At 41.6% G+C, this 22,404-nt stretch overlaps 1 protein-coding gene and 1 long non-coding RNA gene across 2 annotated transcripts; one reads left to right on the top strand and one right to left on the bottom strand.

The window, feature by feature from the left end:
* The first annotated feature begins 3 nt into the window (after nt 1–3).
* On the top strand, nt 4–1,913 carry LOC119005222. Its single transcript, XR_005070414.1, has 2 exons — nt 4–141; nt 1,698–1,913. It is a non-coding gene; the product is annotated as an uncharacterized LOC119005222 (long non-coding RNA).
* zgc:153184 (uncharacterized protein LOC751652 homolog) lies at nt 175–18,990 on the bottom strand. The gene is made up of 6 exons (XM_037072777.1): nt 18,788–18,990; nt 6,327–6,413; nt 6,140–6,211; nt 5,736–5,804; nt 3,723–3,926; nt 175–3,153 (listed from the first exon to the last, which is right to left on the bottom strand). The coding sequence occupies exons 1-6, from the start codon at nt 18,791–18,793 to the stop codon at nt 2,743–2,745; spliced, it is 849 nt and encodes a 282-aa protein (XP_036928672.1). The 5' UTR covers nt 18,794–18,990; the 3' UTR covers nt 175–2,742.
* Nucleotides 18,991–22,404: the final 3,414 nt, after the last annotated feature.

Raw genomic sequence — 22,404 nt, forward strand, 5'->3', positions numbered from 1 at the left:
TTTGTTTTTTTGAAACAAACCTACTTCCTCAAAAACAGCACGTCACACAGCGGGTTCAGACTTTACAGACCGTGGGAAACGTTTTGATTCCCGGACGAGGACAGAGACTTCTTCCTACGTCGGTCGTCCCGCAGCAGCCAGGTGAGTTTCTTCAAGTTTCGACACAGCTGACGTGGGAAGGCGTTGTCAAGACGTACAGAGAGATAGAAACTGTGTTGGGAGGGGACGTGACCCGGACCATGAACAGGACATGTATCTTCTGTAGATCGACTTAAGCTTCTTACGGTCGAGATAGATTTAGTAGAAACTGCGTGTAAACACATACTTTTATTTAAGTGTCACTGTCAGGTGACACCTTATCCAGCTTTTCTCCCTGCTGGTGAAGGTCTGGAAGATTTTACGACTGATTAATATTTACTTAAGCAAAGCATGTGGTCTGTGTGTGAGGGGTCACATGGCTGTTGCTCTCTTGCTTGTGTTTAGTTTAGATCTTCCTTCACAGTGAGAAACACACAACTCATATTATGTCACCTGTTGCTGCACCTGCTTTTAACTTCATTCTGTATAAAAAACAGTTCTAAAAAGACAATGAACATGTTTTTAAACATGGGGATTTTACACACAAATTAAGTCACACAAGCCTAATTCAAGATGCAGTTTGCAGATAAAGTAGCCTCCAAATTTCAGGGAGACTGGAATACATTTTTACCATTATGAATTACTGCAGTTCTACATGGAGCCCAGCAGAGGGCGACATATCACAGGTGTACACATGTATGGATTAGAAAACCATGCTGGTAATACCCTGAGGAAAAGGTGCAGTGTCCTTAAAGATCAGGTCGTACAAGTACACAGCGATATCAAAGCAATTCTCTGATTCATTTAAAAATATTTTTGAAAAGGTTCAAGGATTGTTAGAATATCCTCTGGCCCTGCAGGCACACAGCTGTTTTGAGTTATTGCAATTAGACCTCTGCTCAGGCTGAAAACTGAAAAAGCTACAGCGGGGGGAGGAAAAAAAAACATGATTCCATGTAGTTGTAAAAATCTTCAAGCTGTAACTTGTCCTACACTAACAGGTGCAGTCATGCTGCTAATCAGTTTTAGGCTCAGTGGAGGTCCAGGGCTTGTGGTCCATTCTGGAAAAACCAGCACGGACCGGAACCAAAACCAAAACTGGTCTGTGATGTTTTTTTTTCCCAGCAGGGGTGCGTTCCTCTGTACTCAGGGAAAAAAAAACCTCAGAAAGTGCAAGTTACATAAACAATTACTATTTCTATTACTGTTTTTAACTACAACAAGCACAGTTAAGCTGTAAAAAAAAAACAAAAAACAAAACTCTTTCGCCCCAAAAATCAAAGCATTGCCACGATTAAGACAATATTTAAGATTCTAGTCTGCTGACTGGACTGAATTACCATTTTATTTCACTCCATTCATTTAAGGTGGCGTACTTCATGGAAATGAAAAGCAGTAAGCAAAAATCAACATAATCAAAAAAAACAAAACAAAAAAACACCAAGGTGCACGTAATTAAAATTAGCATCTGACAATTTTTTATGTCAAACACAACAAAATACTTGATTCTGTTCTGAACAAATATTCCAGCCTCTCAGTAATTTAAGATAAGAAATGAATGTTTTATCAGCTGCCACTGAATTAACAAACCGAGTAACATTAACCTCTCTTTCATCCAGCGGGAGAAGGGGGAAGTTTGGCTGTCTACAGGAGAACTGTGATCAGCAGAGACTTCAACACGTAGGCATCATCATCATCATCATTGATATTACTGGACAACATCTGTTTAGTCTTGAGATGTTTAAAGTGAAAAACAAATATTTATGTGGAATATTTGCAATGTTTGATTTGAAACAAATCCAAAAAATGATCAAATAAATCTTCAGATCAGATTATGTGGGTTTTTTGTTTTGTTTTGTTTTGATTTGTAATCTGATGGATAAAGTTAAAATAATTGCCATGTCAAGCTATTTCTATACCTGACTACATTTCAAAGTAATGTGAACCACATGTGTTCGACCAAACACATGTAACCTCAGCCTGTTTTTCTTACTTGAGAAGGAGGCTGTTTTATTTTCTTAACATTTCTGTGCATTTATAACATCAGAGGACCTGAGCCTCCACAGTAGCTCTGTGATTTAGATATTTTATAGAATACAAAATAGAAGACAAGCAGAGAAGTAGACAGACATACACCCAAATAAAACTAAATAAGCAATTTACATAAATTTCGACCTAAAGTGATTTGTTATGATGTCAGAACATTATATATCTGCTACGTGAATCTAATAATATATTTCTAATATATTTTTGTTTGCCTTCGCCAGCCCAGCATTCAGTATTTCCAAAAGTCCTGTGCATGTGATGGAGACTTCTGACATGGAAGTGCACTCTTAACAATGTCTTTGACTCGTGTCGAATCTTGGAAAAGAAAAAAAAAATGATCGTGGAAAAAGAGGAGTCTGGTCAACGTGACACAAATGTCCTCTGCCTGATAATGGAGACAGTATCGACTGTGACGCTCGTGTCCGTGTGTGGACATCAGCTGCTTCTCGTGAGCCTCCAGTGTTTGTAGACCTGTTCTATCGATGGCCGGGAGATGGTAGCAGAGGGACTTCAAACAGGGCCAAGACATTTGAGACAGGAGTAGCTTTCAAAAGAGTTCTCTGATCAAAAGCATAGAATAACTTATCCATATGTATATTCTTTCTCTTACACAAACATTCACAGCTCATGTCTTGCTTTGTGTTCCTCCTGACCCATCACCTCCTGCCCGTCCTCTGTCTCAGCATCACCCTCTATCTGCTTGGCAGGGCATGGCTCTGAAGGCTGCTGTTTCTCCCCCACAGTCTCTGAACTGTGGGGCTGTTCCGCTTCCTGCTCCTCCTCTGGATCTCTCCTTTGGCCTCGGTCACTCTGAAGTGCTTCATCCTCTGTGTTTTCACAGTCCCTGTCCCTCTCTTCAGCTTCTTTCTGTCCATATTCGGCTTCCTCTGCTGGGCTGTCCAAAACCTGGTCCGTGTCCCCATTTCCGTTGGGGCTGTACAGTTCGCATGGGGACAGAGACTCCTCTCCAGCCGACCTCCGGTGCTGTCTCGTGGGCGGGCGCCTCTTGAAGGAAAGCCGTGCACGAGTCTGTTTCGGTGAGAACCAGAAGAGATCATGTTTTCAAACAAAATCAAGTCAACTTATATTTATTAAACTGCAAAGAATCTATATTCGGCATCAGTTAATTTGTTTTTCCTGAATGATTTTTGGCCACTGTCCAAGTTTAATTAGCATATGCGTGAGAGCACTGCACAAAATGGTACCTAGAGACTCTAACTAGGCTAAGGGGATTACATCTTCAATCCCCCTTGCAGCAGCTCTCATGCACTACAGGGGCATCTTGCTGCAGCTTATCCAAGGCCTGCTTAAAGACAAGATGCAGAACACCCACTGAGAAAACGCGTCAACGGGGACGGGGACCATGTGCCTGCTCTGACGTCACGGCTCACTCAGCGAATAGCGTGAGAAACGCTTCAATGTGACAGCAGCTCATGCGTATCACTGAATGACTCAGAACTCAGTGATTTTGGGGAGACTGTGTCACCGTGAAAGTCACGATCTTCAACATGATCACATAAGTAGTCCAACACCAAAATAGCCCGGATCCATTTGTCCTTGAGATCGTGATGCTAATGAGCAGCATTCCGTATGTTTACCTTGTTGAAGCTCGGCAGTGGTGTGCCCTCAGGAGGGTTGCTGAAGCTGACGGCATCCTCCTCCTCACTGGACTGACGCGAGGGCCGCAGCGTGGGGCTCAGCGGGCTGCAGGGTGTGGTGGGGGACAACGGTGCCGGCTGTAGCTTCACCTCGGGACTCTTGGGTGAAGGCAGCAGAGCGGTGGGTGACAGGGCAAGATTGGCCTGCAGGGTGGGGGAAGGAAGATCCTGAAGCCTGGACACTATAATCTCTTCAGCACACTGTGTTCTCATGAAAAATTAACTGTAAAACAATGGGGCTGAATTTATTTAAACAGCTATGTTCAGCATTAATATACTTCAAAGTTAAACCGAGAGTAAAACCTGAGATTGTTTCAGAGAGGGAGCCAGGCTAATTCAACAAAAACGTCAGTCTATTAGGAAATATAATAGATTTGTGAAGGAAAGATTAAACATCGTCATGCGACTTTAATCATGGATGTTTCACTTAAAAACCTATTTCAATAACAAAACTTATTTTAAATTTAGAAAATTAAGAACTGATAGTATATCTAGTCACAGCATGGTATATTATTACTTAAAATGTGTATCTAAGTTTGAAATCTATACATTTAAAGAATATAATCATAAGTATTATACAGGTTAAACACACTGGAGACTAATCTGCTGGCACCTGCCACCCTCCTGCTTTGAATGCACACCTGTTGGCAGTACATCCTGGCATTACCTTTTAACAGTCAACATCATGCTGTATTCACTCATTCAGATCTAAAGATCTAAAAGAAAAGTTCGTTCCCCCGACCACTGCTCAGGTTCAGAGGATGGTACCCTACCTGCACCGGGGAGAAGAGGAAGAGGGAGAAGCGGCAGCCCTTTTGTCCCATGGCTGCCAACCGTGTGAACTGCTAACTAAACGAACGACGGTGTGGAGTTAAAGCCTTACCAGAGGCTGTGTGGCCCATTATCCACTTAGCTCATTAATCTGAGCAGATTGTGGCATCAGGGACAAGTCCTTCCCCTTTTTCTCAGCATGCAAGCAGCTCTGGCACCAGTGTCAACTGAACAGTGGGTGGCAGTAATGGCTCAAATATCTCTCAGTCTCCTCACTTCTGCCTGTGTACTACATCCAGTTTTGGGTGGTAGCACATGCAATCTGAATGGCATGCTCAGATTGCAAAATAAAAAATAACTACAGTCAGTCCAGATTACATTTGTATAAATAAATTATAGTTACACTGACGAAGATTAATTGAATTGTGATGAAAGGTTTTGTTATATGAATATGCTGGACATGTTCTACTATATTCTACATAAATTGCTCCTATAAAGTTGCCAGTTTTGTTATTTGTGATTCAACCACTATATTTGTGTGATTTGTCTTGAGAGTGGAGTTTTTATTAGTTTTTATTTACACTGAAGATTGAAGATGTTACAAGAGCAAAACCCTTCATGTGACCTCTGATTCAAAAAGAGCAGCAACAACGAGTTACTCGAAGGAAACAGCACATGATGCTGAATACGCTCAGTACAAACGTACTTTGTGCAACTGCTGGTTCTAAAGTGATTTGACCAACTGTAAATGCCGGATATGCAAAACTCACAATTTGCATGAAATAGTTTTGGGATGTTTACAGCCATGTTACTGTGGCAGTGTTTGTGTGTACAGTTTATTTCTTGAGCATAATTTAACCTTTTCTATTTTACGGCCTTTTTAATAAACAACAAACAAAACAACAGTTTGACTTCTACTTTTGTTCCCTGTTTTTGGTACATAACAATAACAACAGAACTCAAGCTTGAGTCGTATTCAGACTAATTTACATTTTTTGTAATCTAATGGATTATGTCACAAATCATAAAATGGTTATGTTGTTTGCATTCAGTTACTAACTACATTTCATGGTCACATGACCTGACCCTGACTACATCCTCCAACAGCATTTCATTGGTGATGCTGGTACTTGTTTCCCCATTTCCTGCGCAAAACCTTTAAGTGTTGGGAAGTTCACCTACCTGAAGTTTCTCGATGATGGGCGAGTTCTTCATCTTGATTTTAAAGGGATTTGGGGAGACGATAGTTTTCTGCAAAAGAACAAAGTCAGGGTGGAGTTCATGAAAAGACACATCACAGCCTCCACTTTGACACATGGAAAGTTAACACTAACTTTATTTTTGCATAATACAAATATCTGTTTGTGCACTTTGTTTGATCAGTTAGCTGAAAAACAAAAACAGCATCACAAACACATCTTTCCCAGATTAAAGACAGCACACTGTCTGCTGTGTTGATATTGTGATGCTGCAGTGTTCAGTCGGCCCGAACAAATCCCAGCCTGTTCTCTGGTCGAAGACCTCCTTTGTACGTCAAGAAAACAGATTTGTAGCACATGGGTTAGTAAGGGAACAAATCTACTTACGTCTGATTCCTCATTGTCCTCTTTTTGATTTTTCAACTTCAGGGAACACGGAGGTCGTCTTCGAAATGGCAGCTAGAAAGAGAAAGGTCTGTGATCACAAGCAGTCCATACACAAGTACCTCATCTGGATTTGCGTAATTCTGTGCAGATACTCTAACATACGGTATAATATATAAAAATAAAGTACCTCATCATTTGAGGTGGGCATTGGTAGAATGTGACCTTTGAACCTTCCAGCCAGCTCAGCCACAGATGGCTTGGATGGAGAATTCTCCTGGAAAAGAGAGACATTAAATGAAACGGCTGACAAATACTTTGTTATCAACAGTCTTTATATTTTGTTTGTTACAAACTTCTGTGTTGCCTCTCAAGAGTTGATGGCATCACTGCTAAAGGCAATATCTGTGATATATGAGAGGAGATCAGGTAAAAACACTTCATTTGAAGGATTCTTTGCATGACATTTTCTTTCACTTCCTTCTGACAAACTGCTTAAGTGCATACATTCAGAGTGGCGCTACTGGGAAACAGCTTCAGCTGAGCACTATCATAACCTCTTCTCGTACGGGTTATCAAATGTTAATGCACTGATGGAGGATGATTTATTTATCATCAAACACTGAATTATCAGACAAAACAGACATCAAAGATTAGGTAATCATTCCACAGTTATACAAAATAGCAGTCAACAAACACATGCACACATGCATCTTACGTGTACTTTAACATTTTGTACCTTAAACTCTTTGTTTAGATGATGAGAGATGAGATAACAGATAGCATTCTTAGAAAAAATGCTGTGATAACATGAATTTACAGCAAAGTGTCTCAAGATTGTACAAACTATATTTTAATTTGTATTGGGTTGAGCTAGGACTATTTTGATAATCGATTCATTGTTTCAGTCATTTTCCGAGCAATGACAAGCAGATGTTCTAATTCCAGCTACCTAAATGTAAGCTTATGTTGCTTTTCTATGTCATCTATGATAGTATATTTAGAGTCTCTGGGTTCTGGATGGTCAGCTGGACTAAAGAAGCAATCTGAAGACATGAATTGGGCTCTGGAAAATTGAGGCAACATGGCAATGAAGCACAACAAGTGAATGATATTTAGGGCAGTGACTTGCTGAGCGAGGCAAGCTAAAAAGAACAATGCATTCTCATTAAGCATGGGATCTGCAGAGAGCTATTTTGCAGCGGAGCCGGGAGATGTTCTCAGATAAAGAACGCATTTTACTTCCTCGTAGACAGGTTGAGAAACACAGCGGGGAGAGTGAGCGTGCAGACTACAAAACCACTTCACCAGTGTGATGTTCAGTGCCGTCCTTGGAGGAGCTCATCTCTCCTGATACAGAGCGTATTTTGAGGGTTAGAAGACCGGAAGTGACCCCCCTCCCTTCTCTCTACAGCTGTTCAGCATCACGCTGCAGCCTGTGACAGGAGGGACCTGTCCTTGCAGCCTCACACTGTTATCAGTTCTTGGCCTCTTTACTTTGAGTCTCTCCCACTAGTCCCAAGCTGATTGCTAAACTCCCCTCCTCCACGCCGCCTTTTGATGACCATTAACTCACTCCACATATCTGTGGCCTAAGTGATAAGTTGGCTGATGACTGCAGGCTGGAATGCGCACGAATGTAAGCCTTGAAAACAACACGCTTTGTTTTCCCAGTTCTCGTTATTTTTGTGCCAAGTATTTGGACTGTGAATGGGTCGAGGTGTTTGTTCACAACATGAGCTCCGCCAGCAGATTCTCATGCGTCACGTCGCCTTTTAATTATTTTCATTGTACGGTCACTGCTTGTGGTACTCCTCCCTTTCGCTCTCTAGCCGTAATACTACATCTCATTTCCATCCTACTTTTATTGACCACTAAAAAGCTCATGCCTCTCCTCCTCACAGCTGCCAATTCTGTCACATTTCCTGGGTGTGTGCACTCTCAGTTCCCTCCCTCTCTGCACAGTTTCAGCCATGGAAACATGAATCTCCCAAGCTTCACAGACACACACATTCCAAACTTTAATCACAAGCTTTATTTTTCTTTTCCCCCTTGTTCTCAACATGACCTCACCACCTTGTTCCCTCCACCCAATCGTATTACAGCATCAGCTGGCCCCGCAGTGCCTCTGTTAGCGCTTCTCCGCGCCGCCTCCGTGTCCTAATCCACATCCCAGCCCTTTTCCTGAGTTCTCTTTTCTCATCCGTGATAAATAGTAATCATCGGGGACCACCCACTCTCCACACCATTATTTTGTAACCTATAATTGTTTAACTCTTTCCTGTCCTTCCAAAAAAACAAATGCCTCCTTCAGAGGGAGCACAAGCTCTAGTCACAACAGCGCTGGCAAAGGAAGCAGGGCTTTGTCTGATTAAACTGCTGCTCAGATGTTTTGGGTGGAGAAAATCAGAGTTTCAGTTTTTTTATAGTCTAATTTTATTTACATGACACACAGGGGGGATCTCTAAACATGCAATCAACCTTTTCTTTGTTTTTCTTCCAGTAAGTCACCTCTATTCCTGACACCTGGTTTAATAATTTTTAAGTAATTTCGCAGTAAAAACATCTTATGTCTAGATATAGATTGAGGCTGACCAAAACATTTTGGTCATGTGTAACAAAGATCATATTTTCCATGTTCTGGGAATATTGCTAAAGTGACTAACAAAAATGTCAGAGCTGTATGAAGTTTTAAAAAGCTTCAGCTGAATTAATTATTCAACAACCTTCTGGTTTTAACAGAAGTCATTTCAGATCCATTAACATCCTTCTCTGCGTCCTTTCATAGCGGGTTCTTATCTTTAATGAGCTCCTTCATGTAGACGGAATATAACGTCGGACTCGATGCAAATACCTCCCCTGACTTCAACTACATTTACCTCGAGGACAGTATATAAGCTGATAAATGCAGTTTTATTCATGTTAAAAGTAAAAATGTCATAGGAGTGTATTACAAGCATTAAAACTTCCACGTTTGAGAATACATATTTTGTTATAAGCTTTTTATCCGCCATGATTTGAACAAGAACCTTCCTCTGAGGCACTGTCCTCAGCCTTAAACAAAAATCTATAATATAAAAAAGGAATACTAATCTTTTATTTGCCTGCTGGAAGTAAATTGAAAGTAACAACACAAACGGACTCAAATGATTTCACTACTTCATTCAGATAACAAGGGTCATGTTATTTCAGTGAGCGAAGCCGAGCCAAGGCCTTCAGTGGGTTATCAGTTCTGCACATGGTTAACTCAGCTGGGACCCTGATCTCTGTGGAAGAGTGGGAAACTTTGGTTCACTGCAGGAGAGAGCAGGCAAACTATTTCTGGGGCTGTAGGCCTGGGAAAAAGCCCCAGAGCTGTGTAGGCAGCCTGGATCAGAGCTCTGCTCTGTAACCCCTCGGCTCCTAAGAGAGACTGTCCCTGGATATGTAAGACCACATCTGAAACATACTGTGAACTAGCATACAGAGCGATTGAGCATGCCTAAACAAGGAAGCGATGAAAAAAAAGAGCTACTTAAAGCACCCATGTGATTGAGGTTTTTCCAGAAACGAGCCATACAAGCTATTTCTGAACCACCCCGGAAACTCCTTTAGATGTTGCTTACTTAACAATTACACATACAGAAGAGACTTGACGGCGTCTCTATTAAAATATATATGTCTTTTGAAAAGCTTTTCCATTAGTTAATAGCATGAAAAGTCAATTATTTCTTCTGAAAAGGAGAACAGGAGAACAGTTCCCTGAAGTTGCACAATGAGACCTTATGACAACATAAATCATATAATTTGTTAGTTTGAATCTCCAGGCCAGTTGGGAATACATGATGTGGTTAAATTCTCAGATGACACTTAATTTGCAGAACAGATCACTACAGTGTCAATGCCTATAAAACAAATCATTTCTTCGGCTGTTTTTCCTCAATAAATCCTCTGTTCACAAGGTGCCATGAGCAGCCTGCAGTCTGCAGTCACTGTTACCAGTTGATTAAACCAAATGTATTGTATCATATTGCAATAATCCATCTTCATCTGTGAATGTTTCAAGCTCTGGATTGTGACTAAACTAGGTCTACAGGCTCCACACGACACCAGGAATGAACACAACATCCGACACTGACAGCAGTTAGTTTGATGACAGTGACATTTAATGGCATCTTAGCAACGGGCCAAAATTGTACCGCAGATGTTTTGTATAACAGAATAACAAAGAAATCTTAAACACTGTCAGCTAGGGCTGCATGATATTGGAAAAAACTGACATTGTGATTTTTTTTAACCCTGTGATATATATTGCGATATGAAAAAATACAGGAATTTTCATCAGATGAACTGAGTAGCACTTTATGTTATGCTGCACTGCTGCTATCTTGTGGACCATTAACATGTCATACTGAGCTGTGTGTTACTGGCGTAAATGGTCAAACAAATTAGTTGTGTTACCTCTTGTTGTGGCAACGGATGCAACGCGCTGTCAACACAGAACACGTGTTTGGTCGGTGTCATCCTTCTTGTAGCTGAAAATAATTCCAGATAACTGATGTTGCTTTACTTTTTGGCACCAAGTCTTCCTTTTCAGCGATTTTCTATTACCATTATCTATATTATCTATTACCACCATTTATTACCAGCTACTCACTGCATGTGCAGGGTCTGCATGCACAGTGTGTGTCAGGTACGCTTAAAGTTAGATGAGTTCATTTGCTTGTGGGTGCAAAAAGTGAAAAGGTGCGTGCGTCCTCAATGAGCTGTGTTCGGATAAATGAAGGTTAATATCGACCAGCGCCTTAATTTCCAGTCTGAGGACAGAGACACGTGGTTTACTGTATGACCAGCAAATGTGGAAACAGAACACAGAGAGAAACCGATCTGACAAAGCCTGCTTTTGTCTGTTCCTGTGATTTCAATTTCCAGAGGCAGGGGAGAAAAAGCACATGATATTGGTCTCAGTAAATCCTCCCATATCTGCCTGATATAAGAGCGGCGGTCAGAGAGCAGCAGGCCATGTAATCTACCGTGGAGCTGATGAAGATCATGTCTGGCTCAGGATCTTTAACCCTTCTCTAGGAACGCGTTCACTCACAATCTTCGTAAGCTCTCGCTGGTGAGCCCCACACAGTGCAAATCTGTGAAAGTGAAGATAAATACAGCACACCAAAGCACAGCTGTTCAGCAAGATCTTGTTCAATAAGCCCTCCAAGCGTAATGGCTTCAGGTTGAGTGTGCAGACTCTGTTTTCACAAGTCAGCATGTTCTGCACGGGGAAAACCACCACAGTGAGCAGATCCCCTCTGCTGCCTACACTTGTTAAGTGGTGAGAGCGCAGACAGGCACCTTCTCGCTTGCTGCCTTTCCAGGAAAACATGATGTGTTTTTGGACCAGACCTCATCTGAATATCTCACTTTTCCACTGCCCTCGCTGGCACCGTGTTTGGGTGTTTTCACATACGTTATATGTGTGGAAGTAGGCCTTCAAACGGAGCAATGAGGTAAACAGACACACTCATCCAAGAGTCATTGCTGCCTCTGTCTAAAGGGAAATGGGAGGTGCTGCAGACACAGACCAGTACTGTAGGGTGGGGGAACTAGTATGAAGAACAACAATAAGCATCCAGACAGAAAGAAAATAAATCCAGGTGACCTGAGAACTGAAAACTGCTGATAAAGTTTTACCAAGAAATACAACACGACCGAAATATCTCTTTCTCTAAATGCAACAACAAGCCCAGACCTTTTTCATGCCTTTGAGGTATGCTGCTTAACTGTAATTTGACAAGCAAATTATGACGGTATGAGCACAGATGACAGAGCCAGGCCTGCTCATGGAACGCACTGTGATATTTCAATATGATAACCACAGTGGACTGATTAAGATAATCTGAACTGTTGTGCAATGAGAAAGGGTGTTAAAACGGAGAGTAAATGATGAGTGAGAAATGATATCAAAAAAATGTAAACATCGCACAGCAGACAGCACTTTCTTCCAAATGTTTGAGCCCAAGCAAGAAAACTTGGATGCAGGCTTCTGTCAGGGATCCTAAGCGGTGTTCTGGTATTCTCATCCACTCGGATCCACTAATCACGGCGACGAAAACCATCTGGACGGTAGATCAGATGGTTAACGTGGAGGCTGAGCCACACAGACGTTGAGATGACTTCATTCAGCGAAGGGCGGCACCTTCCCTTCACTACGACGTTGTTAAGTTCCAGCAGGGAACCAGCGTCGCAGGGTTTGGCATCCGTGGCAGATGTGGGACATGCATACTTCAAGATCAGATATTTTATTCCATCATGGGAATAAATGGGGCAACATATGTGGCAGGTCAAATGAGTAGATTCACCGCTAGAAAGTGACGGTTATTCAATTTAATATCTCAAACGCACAGTATGTAACTCCTGCTGCTTATTGTCTCTCAATCCAAACAAAAGAAGTCAGCAGCCTGGGTTCATCGGAGTTGTTAAACAACCACACATCCACTACAACAGGTTGTAGTGTTTTACAGTTTTATTCACATTACATTTGCTCTCCGTCTTCCTTCCTCACTCTCTTGACTTTTTTCCCAGAAAGTTATAGCGACAGGCGACCAAATGAAAAATTAGCGTTGGTGTTTAAAGCATGGGACTATATGAAAATCTTATTTCATGTTTACTCTGTCCGACAGAATTGTGATTCACGATATCACCAACTTGCTGTGAGTGTTTTTAATCATGCTCTGCAATAAAATCCTTTATTGTCCCATCACTACTTTGGACTCGTCTCAGTTGTCTCTTTTGTGATACTGAGTTTAATTAGATTTTTCTCATCTATCGTACACCTGATCCTTCCAAAAGATTAATGGTTTGATAACACGCTCAAACTTGCATCGTGCACATGTCTTAAAATTAAGGTACGACAACATAAATTCTCAATATTTTCCCCATTTTTCCTCAAATTGTCAATGTAATAGCACACTCATTAGTGCAACATTAAGTAGAAATTGTCATTTTGTGCTATTTGGCCCCCCCCCAACAGTTCCTGAGTGTAACACCACTGTCATCAGTACGAATCCCCGGTCTGTAACAATTTGTCAGGTGCTAACTACAAACAAAAACTCATTACAGCATAACAATGTTACGTGTTAAAAACAGGCTTTTATGTAACGCTGTGATCCGACCCGCTCACTGAAGTTACGTAGTGCAGAAACAAGCGATTGTGGGGCGGAGTGGCTGAGACAGAGACACCATTCACCCTGTTACAAGACACTGTGCCACCAAAATCATTCTAAAGCTGGTATTTTAAGGTTAAAAATAAAGCTACATAATGTTGCTTTAAATGATCATGCACATATAAGTGAATCGGAATTATTCATAATCTAGCTGCCTTAAGTAATAACACCAACGTGACTTTGAAAAAAGGGCACAAGCAGCTTGAAGCACTTATTGTGTTTGCAGTCCTTTCTGCCAAAAAAGGAATTAAAGAGCACGGCGGGGCGCCAAATGCAGAAAAGGATGGTTGAGGTGCCGGCAGTATGGGTTAACTGTTCAACAGGGAGACTTGGAAGTAAGTTATAAAGTCATGACGATGTTTCCACGTCCTCTGCCTGCTCACTGTTCTCAAAGCCCATCTGCCTGTGTTTTACGTTTGTATACTGACTAAATTCAATGTGTTTGACAATCTGCAGATGTCAGACACAGCGTAAAGCCGACTCAGGCGGCCAGCTTCGGTGACACTATCATGTCCTGCTTCAAGTTTGTTCTGAGAGGTCTCAAAAAAAACTTGGTCTGGAAGAGCGAAACTGGGAAAGCGGTTGTGCGGTGTGGATTGCTCTCTAGACAGTGGATCCATGCAACCGTCCATGGCATCCTTCAAAGCCAACAGCATGTGTGTTTTTCTTCTGCAGATTACAGTGTCCTCCTCTCTATCTTTTCTGTGGTTCCCACCCCTGCTATCTCTCCGTCCCACACACAGCTCCAGACTGAAACTTAGAGAGCCGAGCCCGACAGCCTCATCCCTGATAGTGCGACTCAGAGAAAAACACACGTCATCTGTAGTTTCTGGGTGGCAAATAATGACATTGGTTGAGAAAAGAAGTAACAAGCGCTCTAAAAAAAAAAAAACGAAAAGCAGCTTAAGCATCTACGGAATTATGAGGCTTTATGAACCATTTGATTGGTCGTAAAGGTGCACATATCCTTAAACGAGCCAGGCTTCCACACAATTAAGAGAATGAGATGTAGAGATATTAAAAAAAAAAAAAGGCACCAAACCAGAGAGTAAAACATTCCCACATGACAAAAACATTATGGTTGACTCGAGGCGATCACACATGTTCTGAAAACAATCTAAATGATTGGGTTGTTAAGTTTGTGTTCACTCTCCAAAGAGCGTGAGCTGCTGATTATCTGAGCGACTACCTCTTCTGTTTGTAAGAGCATGTTCCATCTGATACCATCACTACCTTCAATGTCAACAGTGCTGCGGTTTGAATTGTCATAGTTCTCCTTCCCCTCAGCTTTCGTTGGTGCATTTGAACTTTTGGGACACATCACAGCTGCTAAACGTTGATATGCAACAGAGATTAATATCACCTCACTCTTTCTTCACTCTTACTGTGCATTTTGCATAGCTCATCGAGGCATTTCTACACAAAACTCCACTTTAAGTTTAAGTTACTTTTATGATGAGCCCCAAACTAGTTTTAGTTTTTACACTGTCACTGTTTTCACTGGGGAAACTAAATATGTTGCGAAACACTTAAGGAAAATTGCAGCAACTACAGTGAGAATATGTAGATTCTGCAAAAATCAAGCACTTCCTGCTGTTTGCTTCTTTTTTTTTTTTTCCGGCTGATTTTGCAATAGCAACAATTTTTTTTTGTCAGCGTAGACTTTCAAAAGACATTGTAAGTGCCAGAGAAAGCTGATGTGGTTTGTAGGATGTTACTGAATAAGCACAACAGTAAGCATCAGTGGGATCTAATGCAAAGTCACATGAGATGCTGGTGGTTTGTCCTATCATCGCTGTGTGCTCTTCATCCAGCTCGTCTTATCACGGCTCAGAAGCCCTTTAATCACAGGACTTAATCTTTTAAATAAGATGTAAAATCAGAAAGCATTTAACCTTTTTTTTTTGTTTTTTTGCATACACTCCGCTGTGTAGCAAGACCTGAACAGGAATCCAACCATAACTTCACCATGACTTGCAGAACGGGCTAGAGTTTCGTGGGCTTTCCAAGGCTGATGCTTCACATTCCTCCGAGCTTCACAGTCAGTTGGGTGTCTGTTTAATGTTCGTACTGAACCATTAATCCTGCACTGACACACTTACAGCTTAATGTACAGCACAACACTTCAGACCGCATCTGTCACTGATAATGTCCAGTTCTGACAGGTTCTGAACATAATACCAGCAGAGGCTTTAGTCTGCGTTATAATCACACGAGGCTTGAAAGGACGCTACAGCAGCAGAGTTTTGTTACCATGACACTGGTGGTGGAACAAGTTTAATTCAATTCAATTACCTGAATCATAGGGATTGTTTGTCCTGTTCTGAATAAATAAATGAATTTTTAAAAATATGCTACTTTGGCTGTGATTTTGCCTCTCTCTGTAGTCACCACTCAACGTCCCGTCCACAACACTATCCGACTGGTTACGTGTCATGAGCCCTTTAACACTGAATACTCTGAGTAACTATAAACTAAAGTTATCATAAAAATACAGTGGAGTAAAAAGTAGAAGTGCCAGCAAAATGCAGTATGATGGAAGAATGAAGTAGCTGAAAATGGAAATACTCAAGTAAAGTACAAGTACCTCAGAATTTGTTTTATGTACAGTAATTATGTGAGTTATACTTTGTTAGATTCCACCACTGGTTGTGATATTCAGCTCAAAAATAGAGTTGGAACGATGAACCGATTAGTTTTAAACCACTAAATTGATCAACAGCTAGTTTGATAATCGCTTAATGGGTCAGAGTCATTTTTTTAAAGAACAACAGTAGAAACGCTGCTTCTTACATGCGAATATTTTCAGGTTTCTTCACTCTATCTACAGGCCTTGTTCTAAATATCTGCACTCAGTCTTATTGATTACCATTAACCGCCTTTGAAAAACACCTTATTGATTCCTTCATGATAATAATAATGATAATAATGTGACACTACTTTAATGACATAATGCTGTAAAGGAAAAGGGGGAAACTGACTCGTTAGAGAACGTCTGGCTGTTACAGACTGAGTGGCTGTGTTATTGGTCTCTTAACTTTACTATGGATTACATAATAAATCTGCAGACCATATGGTTGGCAAGGCAATCCCAAATACTCACTCCTCTCACGGTGGTGTTGTTTTTCCATCAAAGGAAAACCACCACCTCCACCCCTTAGCCCAACACACACACAGTACAAATCCTCAGGTGCATGCACACACACACACACACACACACATAAAATTTCCAGTTTGTGTACTTCATAGCTTCTCTTTCCAACACGGGAAACACAAAACTTAAGAATTTCCATGCGTTACTCTCCCCTTCAGGCTGGCTGGAGGCAGCTGATGTAAATCAATGTTTGCGAACATGAAGAGCCCGTTTCTCAAAGATGGAAACACACGGCGGCATTTAAACAATGAATGTGTGTTCAAATATGTGACATCATCGAAGCTGAAACGCTCTAAGTGACAGTGAGTGGGAGACTGACTTTACGGGCTAGTTCAACACTTGTTTACAGGTGCTTTAGGCAAATCGCAGCACACTAAAATAGCAACTCAGGCGACCGCAGTGGAAAGCGACACTATTCCAGACAGCGAACATCTGGGAGAACTGATCCATTTAGCTTAAATTCATTTCAGGTGTCAGATTGTAAAAAATTCTAAGTAAACAGGAAGCGACAGATCATAAATCTAAAGCAAAACAAAGATTATATTGTCAACAGCGACAACACTAAATCACACAACCAGCTCAAAAATCGCTGTAGTTATTGTTTTGTTGTGGCAAAACTCAATTTAAGCATTGCTTGGCTGTCGTCAATGGTAGCAGACCAAAATGAATTTGCAGGACACCGCTGACAGATGGCAGATGTCTGAAACGTCCCACACCTGATCCTGACTGGACTGTGTGGGCTGTTTATGGGTTTAACTTCAAGTTTTAAGACTCTAAACTCATGGTGACTGACCCAAGGCAAGGGCTTCAATTCTAGTGTCTTAGTTAAGTAGTTGTTTATCAAGATCAGCTAGTTAAGAAGCAGCAAGTTAGCATCTGTTTCAAATTAAACTGCACCGCTGCTAACTGTCATCAGCCTCTAAATCGCTTGACTAATAGCTTCTACCGAAAACTGAGCCTGTTTGGTTTGTGAGGTTTCGTCAAGAAGCTGAACTCCTCAATAACACCCGAACTTGCTTTCATCACCTCAGTGATCAGCTAGTACTGAAACTGTAACTATTGGGAGCCGGAAAACAATGTTTACCCAAGAAAAACCCATTTTGTTTAACCATTCATTTATCATTTCCAGATTTGGTGGCGGTCCAAAACAGAGACAGAAGACTAAGTTCTTAGATCCAATATGAACGAGCCTAAAGCGCGTCTAAGTGCTGTGGCTGAGTGGTGTAAGGATATGAGAGTGGTTCTGTGGTAGATTGCTAATGTGCTCCCTCGCGTGCTGTGGGGAAAGAAAATGGGCGTTTCTCTTCCTATTCGCCACATGACATTAAATACTAGAGAATTATGTTAAAAGTCTGCTTGTTTTGCAGGGAGGAGGCCACAAACCTGCGAGCAAACCCTGCAGGAAAAAACACGTGTGGAAGGACTTGTATTCTTTTTTTTAGCTTCAGGATGAGTGTGTAAGGGCTAGTTGGGAGAAAAAGCTGGCGAAATTGCTGATAATCAGATAATTCAGAGTTAAAAGCAACGCTGACAGTGAAAAGAAAAGAGGCTGATGTTTCTAACTCAACGCGTTTATCAAGAGCGCACAAACTGCGGCTCCTGACAGATGTTCTGGCAGCTGCATTTCCTTCCTCTCACTCTGTGGTTGCTTGTTATGAAGTCGTCACCACAATCTACTCTCACACCGTATCGGCCTGAAGCTCAAAGATACTGAGTCAAAGAGGTACCAGAGGCAACATCCTGCTGGGTTTGGTGAATCAACATGTTGAGCTGTGTGTGTGTGTGTGTGTGTGTGTGTGTGTGTGTGTGTGTGTGTGTGTGAACCCTCAGGAAAGACATGTACAGTCATCATTTCACGTGCAACTTGTCTATTATATAATACACATACTATAAATATATATTGTTCGTCATAAGTCATTTTGAGTAATATATCAGATATCATATCAAAGTTAAGAGCTTAATACTGTAGAGATCATTAAGATTTGTTATAGTAATGAGTAGCCAACACATCTGCTTCATACTGGTACAAATGCAACATCATTATTTTTTAAATGTCTGCACAGGCAGGCCCGTGTCCCTCCACAAACATCACAGTAATAACACACGGACCATTACAAATACTATGAAGTCTCTCCCTGAGCTCCTGTGATGTAATGTTTTAATTTCAACCACGCATGTCTCCACAACACCGCATGAAATGTCAAAAACATCTGCTCAAGTGGCCTTAAAACAAAACAAAACAAAACAAAAGTACATGCTGCAGCAGAAAACTACGCCTGAGTGTCGTACTGTTACCTCCATCCTGGGGAATGTGCCACAGATCGTCGCCTCCTGCGCTTCTTTCTCGGTTTTTCGGCCTCTTGGAGACAAAGTGCCCGCTGGTTGTGAGGAGACGGAGGAGCGCAGCGCGGACAGAGCGCAGCACTGTGTTTATATCTGGAGCCAAATCAGCCTCATGGACCGAGAGGGAGGAGTGGACAACTTTTACGCGCAGTTGGCTCCCTCAGCTGCTGTCAATGCAGTCAGGTTGGAAAACACTACTTCTGCTGAGGACTTTCAAAATAAAACTCAGTGTTGGAGGCTACGAATGTTCCACTATGATTATAAATTGGAACCACACAGGATACTGTAGGGAGGTTACATTATCACATGAGCACAGCAGGAACAACCAGACTGGATCCAAGCACCAGGGGCCTCTTTGCGGAACTGCCTACATCAAATACTGCTTAACATACATTTAAATTATTTCAAAATGAAAAAAAAAAAATCTAATAAAAATCTCTGATCTAAAACTGCTTTTCTATGTTTATGTATCAATTAATCTATATTATATTTTATCTTTCACAGTGTAAGTTTCTAAAATGTTTTCAGTGGATTCACCTCATCAGGAGAAATAATCTGTAAATGTAAATGTTCCTTTTAGATGTTTAAACCTGATTAAGTAAACACAGATTCAAATGAAATGAAGACCCATATAAAGGAAATGTATAATGTATACTTCTCCTATAATTATTATAAAAAAAAATGTAGAAACTAAAGTCATGAGCATAATAACAATAACAATAATAAATAATCACAGTGGCAGTTAAACCATCTGATCTGTTTAACAACAAGTGCCACATGTCTCCTTCTGGGCAGCTTTCCCCTCCTTGCCACAGCTGAATGAGTTAAGTCACCATGACTTTTGGTTTTCTGCGTTGATGGAAAACACCTGCCGTGACATCAGTGTTGGAATGTGTCCAGATGAGAAACACAGACTGCGGTGTTGCTGCAGTTTTCAATCTGATTTAATTCATGAATAACAAACGAACTTCTCTTTTTACCTTGTTAAACCTTGAATGTACTTTCACCTGGAAAGTGTATGATTCCTATTTTACGGCTCAGATTCCCCTGCATGCTGACGCTTTATTTTGAAGGCAGTGTTTTCCCACATCTGTCTTTCTTGACTCAGCTGTGTGAGGTGGGGCAACAGCAACTACAACACTGTGTGTAACTGTGCTTGCATAAGAACCCTGTTGGGGCTGAGGTTAGCTTTTTAACTGGACCTCCACCCACACTATGTTCATCCTGTGGTACCTGATGTGTAGTTTCTAGCACTCTATTCACCCTGTTCTGTGGTATCATTATAAGCACCCCACTGCTTCTGCAGGGTCTCTAAAACTCACTTACGTAAAAAGACTTAAAAACATAACAGCATCTACATCAAGGATCATTTAATGAAACTAACCAGAATTTCTTTCAGAGGAGTGCGTGCCTCCGCCAAGGTCCAACAGTCCCCTTGAATTCAATCAAGCCTAATTCAATATCAAATAAAACATACTGAAATCCACTCTGGCTTTTCTTTGGATCTGCAGCAGATTGTACTCAGTAATAGTTCCCAGCCACCTGAATAAGCCTGATTTTTCATGCATTTGTCCCTGTGAAATTAACAAAAACGTCTAAAAAAATCTCACAATGTCAAAGAAAGTTAGAAAGAATTTGCGGGTCTGTCTCTTTATCCAGATCCCCACCAAGTTCTCTGGGTCTTTTCTGGGCCGGGAACAATCCTTTATTCAAGTTTTCATGGAAATCTGTTCTGTAGCTGTTTTGTAATAGTGCTGACGAACCAACCCACCAACAAACGTACGCGGAGGAAAACTTAACCTCCGAGGTGTAGGTTAAAAAGCAAACGTGGAAAACAGCTGATGATAAGAGAGAGAGCTGGATAATGAATTGCACCTCCTGCATGGACCATATGCTGCAGGTCCTTATTAGGTCCAGACCTGAATGTGCTCTGTCTGAGATGCCTGCACTCCTGCAACCAGTTCAACATGTGCTGGAGAACTGCAGGAATCTGTTTTCATGGTCCCACATCCTCGATGCCGCCCGTTCTCTTCTGAGCGTGCTGCATTTTGCACGTCCCTTGTGGTTTTCTTATGATGCAAGCGCAGGACACCCACATCTGGAAAGCATGTTCATATTACTATAATTGTTTTTTGGCCATTTTTTTTCAGTAAGGATGACGTATCTGGGAGTAACTCTGCTGTCATGCTAGTTGGCGGGAGGGAGGAGCATCAGTCACTCAAGTGGTTTGTGGTGTTGGAATGCAGAGAAGCCAGATTGGTTAAAAGCTTACCAACAAAACACCACGCAACTACAGGAGCAGCTGTTCCTCCTGCTGGCATACGGACCGCACGTTATTCCTGACATTATCTTTATCTGCAGTCATGGAGGAGATAAACAACATTACTGTCTCATTCCTTCACGTTATCGTCAAATCATGTATTTGATATCACTTACACTTTTTTTTGTTTACTTGTAAAACAGCCAAACGAGATCTTGTTTCACAGATTTGAAGGAGTTGTCTGGATAGTTTACATTTTTCTCTCAGCATAGGCTGCATGTCAAACAGTGTTTATGAGCACTTCACAGATAACAAGGAGACATAAATAAGCCTCCAAATTGCAGGGAACTCTACCGATTTGGAAAGAGAACGGGGCATTGAGTGTAACACGGTTCATTAAACAATGGAAACTAACTAAAAGCTTTAGCAGACGAGGAGATTAGAGCTTTATAAATGAAGCTTTTTATCATCATTACTGCCATTAAAGCCATTTAAAGGCACTGTGGGGTTGCCTGGTTTAAACTTTTACTGTCACGGGGAAAGAGAGTTGGCAGATGTCTGACTCTTCGTGGCAGCGAGACGTGATTGCCAACGGGTGAACTTGATTGAACCGATTTCGGGCCTTCATGTTCGCACAAGATAAAACAGGTCACACTTCTGAATCTCTGGTCACCAGAATTCCCCGGGCTCCCCATTATGGCAGCTTTCACAATAAACACCTGATCTCACAGTCGAGCTCGAGGTAAGAAAAACTTTGGGTCTGGGTAGGAGGATGGAGAATGAGATGACACCAGAGGCCACGAGGAGAGCAGCCAGGCATCTACAGCAGGAGAACAGCGGGGAAGATAGTGAACCCCTGCAGACTTTCTAATAGGAGCTGTTCTGCCAGACCTCCCTGCCAAATAACATCCATTTTAGTGCAGCTTCCTGTGGCCACTCGCATGGATCAGGGAGCCAAACAGGAAGTGAATATGTGTTGCTGATAATTTGTGGAAATGGGCTGAAAGGGGAAGCTGATAAAGACTCCTCAGAGGGGGGAGGAGGCTTTTAACTAAAGGAGCAGTGTTTGTGTAGTTCACAAGCAAATGTCTGACCGACATTAATCCCAGGAAGTGTTTGATATTGCTCTAATTTCTCTGCGCTAATGCCTACATACATACTCTCCTGGCAGCACTATTCTGTGGCTCCCCCCTCTGGTGGAAAAGACTACTACGCTGAAATGATGATGGCCTGTTCAGAAAACATTCATTTGTCAAAAGAGATGCACTTACATTGCAGCAGGTTTCATTAGTAGATGAGATGATGGGCA

Source organism: Acanthopagrus latus, chromosome 2 (genome assembly GCF_904848185.1).
Source record: "Acanthopagrus latus isolate v.2019 chromosome 2, fAcaLat1.1, whole genome shotgun sequence".
NCBI classification, from domain to species: domain Eukaryota; kingdom Metazoa; phylum Chordata; class Actinopteri; order Spariformes; family Sparidae; genus Acanthopagrus; species Acanthopagrus latus.